At 39.6% G+C, this 8780-nt stretch overlaps 1 protein-coding gene across 1 annotated transcript; it reads right to left on the bottom strand.

Annotated features, from left to right (window-relative positions):
• Window positions 1-205: 205 nt before the first annotated feature.
• On the bottom strand, window positions 206-560 carry LOC110563904 (large ribosomal subunit protein eL34-like). Its single transcript, XM_060365230.1, is given in 2 exon segments — window positions 206-259; window positions 261-560. Coding segments are annotated over 2 exon segments (354 nt in total).
• Between the last annotated feature and the right edge of the window lie 8220 nt (window positions 561-8780).

Genomic DNA, 8780 nt, shown 5'->3' with positions numbered 1-8780 from the left:
GACATCTCCTGAATTTGTACAGTGATTTTTATATAAGTTTAACCAATTAAAATAACTGACGTACAAAGATTTTTTAATATAAATATTAAGATTTATTTTATTTCTGTGCATATGTGTCCATGTATGTGTGTATGCCAACTGTGTACAGTTACCTGCAGGAACCAAAACAGATCATCAGATGCCATGGATTTTTTTTTTTTTTTTTTTACTTTGCTTTCTGACTCTGTGCTTATGCCTTCAACACTTTCACAATGATTTTTCTGCTCCTCAATAAGGAAAGCCCGCTTGATCCTGTCGCGCACACACTCGGCACATATGGAACCACCATAGGCCCTGCTGATGTGCTTTTTCATCTTTGACAGTCTCATAAGGACTTTAGGCCTCACAGCACGAACCCCTCGAAGTCTGCCCAGGCACACACCACAGGCAGATTTAGGTGCTTTCCCAATCTTCTTGGTATACAGGTAAACAATCCTGTTGCTAAGGGTTCCAGACAGCCTAGTTTTGTTAGAGGCTAAATTGTAGGAGAGCCTATGATGGTATGTCACACACTGGAACATTTTGAGTGCCTCTAAGCACTGTCCCCAGAAGAGCTGGAATTTTTATTAGAATGTCTGTAAGCTTCCTTTTGTGGGTGTTAGGAATCAAAATCAGGTCTTTTGACAGAACAGCAATACTCTCAAAAACTAAGTCTTGTCTTCAGTTTTTCAACTTTGTTTTGAATGAAGTTTGTTTATGAGGTTGTGGTGTTGATGACTCATCAAAGATGAGGACCTGAGTTCAGTTCCCCATTATTCATGTCTTAAAAAATAGCCATGACAATGCATGTCTGTAATCACCAAATTGGTGACTCTTGGGTTCAGTGAGAAACCTTGTGTTAATTAATAAGATATGTTGGTAGCAACTTTATTCGTAATAGCTAGAACATGAAACAACCCAGATGTCCCTCAACTGAGGAATGGATAAAGATATTGAGGTACATTTACACAATAGAATACTACTCAACAGTTAAAACAGGAAATCATGAAATTTGCAGGCAAATGGTGGGATCTAGAAAAGATCATCCTGAGTGAGGTATTCCAGGAGCCGAAACACACATGGTACATACTCACTTATAATTGGTTACAAGACCTATAAGATAGGATAAACACACTAAAATCCATACACCTAAAGAAGATAAACAAGAAAGAGGACCCAGGGTAAGATGATTAATCCTCACTCAGAAAGACAAATGGGAGGGACATTGGAAGAAGGAGAAAACAGGAAACAGGACAAGAGCCTACCACAGAGGGCCTCTGAAAGACTCTACCCAGTAGTGTATCAAAGCACATGCTGAGATGCATAACTAAGCTTTGGGCAGAGTACAAGGAATCTTATGAAAGAAGGAAGAGATAGTAAGACCTGGAGAGGACAGGAACTCCACAAGGAGAGCAACAGAACCAAAAAATATGGGCCCCGGGGTCTTTTCTGAGACTGATACTCCAACCAAGGACCATTCATGGATATAACCTAGAACTCCTGCACAGACGTAGCCCATAGCAGCTCAGTATCCAAGTGGATGCCCTAGTAAATGGAACAGAGACCATCTCTGACATGAATTCAGTAGCAGTCTCTTTGAACACTTCCCCCTGAGTGGGGAGCAGCCTTGCCAGGCCACAGAGGAGGACAATGCAGCCAGTCCTGAATAGACCTGATAACCTAGGGTCAGATGGAAGGGGAGAAGGTCCTCCCCTATCAGTGGACTTGGAGAGGGGCAGGGAGGAGATGAGGGAGGGAAGGTGGGATAGGGAGGAAATGAGGGAGGGGGCTACAGCTGTGACACAAGGTGAATAAACTGTAACTAATACACAAAATAAGATACAAAGCAATTGAGAAAATCAACTTAGGTCAACCACTAGCCTTCACACTTCTATACCTCAACTATGAGCACCCACATTGAAATGCACATACAATTACACAAATACATATAGAAACATAAACCACCTGTACATAAAATAATTTATTTCTTCATTCCAAGTATAAATGCATTTGCTTTTAATGTAAACTTCAAATAAAAGGTCTCAACATTTCTATAAATTTAGCAATTGCCTTATTAGTGAACGGAGTGAGACACAAGCCTAAAACTTATGGCAAAACATGATGATAGTTGCCTTTTCCCTATAGAGATGAATTGAAGTGGAACAAAGGGTTGTAAAAATCACAGAGATACAATGGAAAAGAAAAAAATAACATCTTTTACAAATGCTCCAGTTTTACCTGGATGTCTGCATGCAGAAGAATGCAAATAGTTTCATATTTATCATCCTATATAAAACTCAGGTCCACGTGAATCAAAAACATCAACATAATACCACATGCATTAAATCTAATAGAAGAGAAAGTGGGGAGTGGACTTGAATACATCGGTACAGGAGACACTCCCTGAACAGAACGACAACAGCTCAGACTCTAAGAAAAACACATAATAAATGGGACCTCATGAAACTGAAAAGCCTCTGTAAGGCAAAGGACACTGTCAATAGGACAAAACAGCAGCCTATGGAATGGGAAAGGAGCCTCACAAACTCTCCATATGACAGAGAGCTAATATCCAAAAATATATAAAGAACACAAGAAATTAAATATCAACAAATCAAATAACTCAAATAGAAATGGGGTACAGAGCTAAACAGAAAATTCTCCACAGATCAATCTCTAATGGCTTAGCCAAGAAGCACTTAAAGAAATGTTCAGCAACTTTAGTCATCAGGAAAAGGAAATTCAAATAACTTTGAAATTCTATGCTACACCCCTCAGAATGGGTAATGGCAAAAACCCAAGTAACTGATCATGCTGGCAAGGATGTAAAGCATGCAGGACATTCTTCTATTGCTAATGGAAGTGCCAACTTGTACTACCAATTTCAAATCCAATCTGGCAGTTTCTCAGAAAACTGAGAATAATTCTACCCCAAGGCCTAGCTATACCACTCCTAGGCATATACCCAAAAGATGCTCCATCAAACCACAAGGACACTTGATCAACTGCATTCATAGAAGCTTTATTTATAATAGGTAGAAACTGGAAACAATCAAGAAATCCCTCAACTGAAGAAAATATGAGGAAAATGTGACACATTTACACAATGGAATACTATGCAACTATTAAAAACAGCAATCTCATGAAATTTGAAGGCCAATGGATAGAACTAGAAGATATCATTTTGTGTGAGGTAATACAGACCCAGAAAGACACACATGGTATGTGCTTACTTATAAATGGTGATTAACCATAAACTAAGCAATAACCATGCTACAATCCACAGATCCAAAGATGCTAAGTAACAAGGGGGGAGGGCAAGGGAAGTTGCTTGAATCTCAGTCAGAGGGAGAAATAAAAGAGATATCTGAAGTAGATGGAGGGAGGAAAACGTTTGGAGAGGAGGTTGAGAGGGTAACAGGGGTGGGGATCAGGAGTGGTGAGAACAGGGGTTTTGGGGAGGAAGAGGAAAGAGAATGGAAACCAGTGGGGGTTATCTCTGGGGCATGGGAGGTTCCAGGGAGCCTATGAGGGTGACCTTGCTAAAACTCTTAGCAACTAGTAGATATGGAGCCTCAAGTTGCCACCTCCTGTATCCAGGTGGGACTTCCAGTGAAGAGAGGGGGACACCAACCCATTCATAAAACCTTCGACCCAAAATTTTTCTTGCCTACAAGAAGTTTAAGGATAAAGATGGAATAAGATTGAGGGAGTGATAAACCAATTACTGGCCCAATTTGAGACTCACCCCATGGGAGTGAGCCAACCCCTGACACTATTAATGATACTCTGATGTTTTGTGGATAAAATTCTAACATAACTGGCTTCTGAGAGACTTCATCCAGCAACTGATGGAAATGGATGCAGAGACCCACAGCCAAACAATAGGTCAAACTTGGGGATTTTTGTGGAAGTATAGGAGGAAGGATTAAGGAAGCTGGAGAGATCAAAGATGCCACAAGAAGAACTACAGAGTAAACTAATGTGGGCCCATGGGGGCTCACAGAGACTGAAGCATCAAACAAAGAGAATGAATGGACTGGACCTAGAAAACCCTACACATGTGCAGCAGATGTACAGTCTGGTCAACATGTGGGTCCCCTGACAATGGGAGTAGGGGATGTCTCTGGCTCTGTTGCTTGCCAATGGATCACTTTCCTGTAGCTGGGCTGCTTTGAGAGATCCCAGTGGGAGAGGATGTGCTTAGTCCTGCTGTGACATGATGTGCCAAGGTGGGTTAGTACTCATGGGAGAGGGGGGGGCTTCCTTTCTCTGAGAAGAAGGAGAGAGAGAAGTAGATGGAGGTGATGTGAGGGCAGGACTGGGAGGAGAAGAGGGAAGGGGATGATACTAGGATGTAAAGTGATTAGATAGATAGATAGATAGATAGATAGATAGATAGATAGATAGATAGATAGATTGGTTGATTGATTGATAGTAAATAGATAAATGGAAAATAATGAATATTCCTTGAAAAAAATAAGAAATCATACTTAATAAACTTGAGGAGCTATAGACCATTGTGGACAAACAAATCAGGACTTGGAATTAATCTAAAACTCTCCATCCTTCATGTGTGTTTTTCTAGGTGAGTAAAAAGTTTAAAATATTTTTAGCTAATATCATTCTGTTGTGGACATATTTCTTTTTAAATTTTTTTCAGTATTACTATTTATTACAATTTATTCACTTTGAATCCCACTCTAGCCCCTCCCTCATCTTATCCTGGCCCCACTCTCCCTCCTCCTTTCCCTCCTTTATCGCTTCCCTAGTCTACTGATAGGGGAGGTCCTCCTCCCCTACTATCTGACCCTTGCCTATCAGGTCTAATCAGGACTGTCTGGTTCCTATTTCTCTGTCTCCTAGTTAGGCCATCTCACCATGGAAAGGTGATCGAAAAGCTGGCCACTGAGTCCATGTTAGAGACAGCCCTTGCTCCCATTACGAGGATACTCATACATAGACTCAACTGCCCATGGACTACATCTGAGCAGAGTGGACATATTTCAAACATAGTCAACCTAAGGTGGCCATAAGATACACTTTGTGGAAATACTTAAGCAGGATAAATTCTTGGTTTATGCTCTGAGATGCAATGGAGGTAAGAGTTACAAGGCAACAAAGGGAAGATTACGTACAGTTTAGATGCTAATGTGCCTGGAGCTGGTGAATATAAATGCTTTCTCTAAAAGTATCTGGATATGGGAGCTTTGCAAAACAAGTGAAAGATGCCTGAAGGTCAATGAATTTAGATTAGTAAAAGTCAAGTAAAGGCATCACTTGTCACCTTCAAGGGCATCTGTACCACTGTGTAGTGTACAAGTACTTGGTCTATAACACCAGCATCACTTTTATCTGTTACAAAAGACTTTTTGGCTTTGGCGTAAGCACTCTTGATTCCAGTTTTTTTGTTTGTTTGTTTGTTTGTTTTCCATTGTGTCTTGTTTTGTTTTTTTAATGCATCTTTACTTTGTAGGGTAATAACAAACATATATACATATATAGAAAGGAGCTTCAAGAAACTAAAATTTATTCAGTTATATTTTATCGTTTTTTGAAAATAGGTTTTCTCTCATAAAATATATCCTGATTACACTTTCTCTCCTCCAACTTTTCTAGACCCTCTCTATCTCCCCTCTTATCCAGATCCATACCCTGTCTCTCCATAGGCATCAAGTGCACATCTAAAGAATAATAATAAAATAAGACAAAATAAACAATTGAGATAGGACAAGACAAAAACACAAACAAACAAGTAGAAGAAAAAGCACCAAGAACACATATAGACGCAGAGACATGGCATGGTTGGAGGTTCCTTGTTTCAAAGTGTTTAGTCAGACTTTTTCAGTTTTTATTTATTACAATTTATTCACATTGTATCCCAGCTGTAGCCTCCTCCATCATCCCCTCCATCTCCTGCTCTCCCTCTCCCCTTCTTCTCCTCCCATGCCTCTCCCCCAGTCCACTGATAAGGAAGGTCCTTCTCCCCTTCTATTTCACACTTGCCTAACAGGTCTCATCAGGTCTGGTTGCATCTTTTCCTCTGTGGACTGTTAAGGCTGCTCCCCTAGTAGGGGGAGGTGATCAGAGAGCTAGCCACTGAGTTTATGTCAGAGACAGCCTCTGTTCCCCTTTCTAAGGAACCCCCTTGAAGACTGAGCTGCCATGGGCTACATCTGTGCAGGGGTTCTAGGTTATCTCCATGCATGGCCTTTGGTTGGAGTATCAGTATCAGAAAAAACAAAAAGCAAAAAACAAAAAGCCTTGGACTCAGATTTTTTTTTCTGTTGCTCTCCTTGTAGAGCTCTTGTCCCCTCCAGGTCTTTCTATCTCTGCCTTCTTTCATAAGATTTCATGCGCTCTGCTCAGAGTTTGGCTATGAGTCTCAGCATCTACTTAAATACCCTGTTGGGTAGAGCCTTTCAGTGGTCCTTTGTGGTAGGCTTTTGTCCTGTTCCCTGTTTTCTCCCTTTTCCAATGATGTCTTTCCTGTTTGCTTTTCTGATTGAGGATTGAGCATCTTACCCAGGATCCTCCTATTACTTAGCTTCTTTTTATTCAGGGTGTTTTATTGATTCTCTAAGAGATCCTTATGAAGAGATTTATAATTGGCTGGGGTTATAGGTGAGTGGTAGAATTCTTGCCTCCCATTTGAAAGGCCCAAAGCTCCACCTGAAGAAAAGAAAGAGAGGCAGAAGGAGAAGAAGAGAAACAATAAATAAGAGAGGATAAAAAATGAATTAAGGTTATATTTCTTAGAGAAAATTGTCCTGTAGTATTTTCTTTTGGGGGGGTTGTTTGTTTTTTCCAGTGTGGGTTCATGAATGTCAAGGGAGGTAATTCTTAACCATCTGAACCAGGATCCTCTAATCATTTAGCAAAGAGTGTGTGTCAAGTGGAGAACATGGATGTTAACAACCAGATTTAGAGGTCCTACAATTATCTCTGGAAAAAAGAGCACAAATTGTGTCCTGGAATTTTATAATATTACTGTTATTTGATTAATGATAAAAACAAATAAACTGCAAAACATATATAAAGGGACAAAACAAATGAAGACAAAGCAAAGAAAGATGATCCAAATCATCTCTTGAAAACCTGGAATACAATTTAGTCTAACTTGGGCTTTAGCCTTTCAGCTTATTTTAGGCTTCCTAGGCTCATTAAGCTAACACTTTTTTATTTTATGTAACTGAATTAGAACTGAGTTTCTTTGTGTAGGTTATGAAGTATCCTGTCTAGCATAGAGTTCTAAGCATATGCCTTTTCAATAAATTCCAAACCATGGCACAACTAACACAATCCTAGAATATGTTTTTAGAGTCTTCAGGCAAGAACGAACCATCAGATCAACATGAACACTCTGCAGTGAGTAAGAGGGCAATGTGGGAAGTCCACAACAGCACCACAGATCTTCAACTTAGCATCTTAAAACTTAATACAAGAAAGAAATAAACAAAGAGAAATGTCAATTATGCAAGGCTAGAGGCTCTATAATGTAATACAACCATGCAAAGGAAAGTGCATTGTGCTTGAATATTGGATATTTTAGAGGATATTCTCTAAAATATGAAAAATTTTATCTGGTATTAGTAAGATGAATATAATTTAAATAGAGACTGTGAAGTTATATTTCTAGTTGACAAGGCTGTATGAATAAAAGCATGCAGACTTGACAGTGTTGAAAAGCTGAGGGAAAACTCTAGCAGGTCAGTACCAAGTGAACAAAAACAAGGCTGTGGGTTGCATCAGGGTTTGTGCAAAGTAAAAGTATTTCATATACTACGAAGATCTGACAATATTAATTTAAAACATACCTTAGTCTTTATTCAAAGGCATGGATTTAGATAAACACAGACAAAATAAAAAAAATAAGCTTGATGTTAGAGTTTCTTTTTTTTTCCCACATATTCGTTTTCTTTACTCATTTCTTGCAAGTCATATTTCTTTTTTATTTATTTATTTATTTTTTTTTATCAGTTACATTTTATTAACTCTGTATCCCAGCCGTGTCCCGAGCCCTCATTCCCTCCCAGTCCCTCCCTCCCTCCCTCATCTCCACCGTGCCCCTTTCCAAGTCCACTGATAGGGGGGACCTCCTCCCCATTCATCTGATCCTGTTTTATCAGGTATCTTCAGGACTGGCTGCAAAGCCCTCCTCTGTGGCCTAACAGGACTGCTCCTCCCTTCGGGGGTGGGGAGATCAAAGAGCCAGTCATTGAGTTCCTGCTAGAAATAGTCCTTGTTCCTCTCACTTTGGGAAACCAATTGGTTACTGAGCTACCACAGGCTACATCTGAGCGGAGGTTCTAGGTTATATCCATATGGGTACAGAAATTGTGGTATTTTTATACAATGGAATACTACTCAGCAATCAAAAAGGAGGAAATCATGAAATTTGCAGGCAAATGGTGAGATCTAGAAAAGATCATTCTGAGTGAAATATCCCAGAAGGAGAAAGACAAACATGGGATATACTCACTTATATAGACCTATAAGATATGATAAACATAATGAAATCTATACACCTAAAAAAGATAATCAATTGAGTGGACATGGGGTAAGATGATCAATCCTCATTTAGAAAGACAGATGGGATGTGCATTGAACGTATGACAGGAGTCTACTGAGCTCATCTGAAAGACTCTAACTAGCAGTGTTTTCAAAACAAAGACTCATGACCAAACCTTTGGCAGAGTACAGGGAATCATAAGATGTTAGAGTTTCAATGAAAGCGTAATCACACTAGAATTTTGTAAAAC

Source organism: Meriones unguiculatus, chromosome 12 (genome assembly GCF_030254825.1).
Source record: "Meriones unguiculatus strain TT.TT164.6M chromosome 12, Bangor_MerUng_6.1, whole genome shotgun sequence".
Lineage (NCBI taxonomy): Eukaryota > Metazoa > Chordata > Mammalia > Rodentia > Muridae > Meriones > Meriones unguiculatus.
Note: the sequence above shows the minus strand (reverse complement) of the source record. Positions and strands in the feature narration are given on the sequence as shown.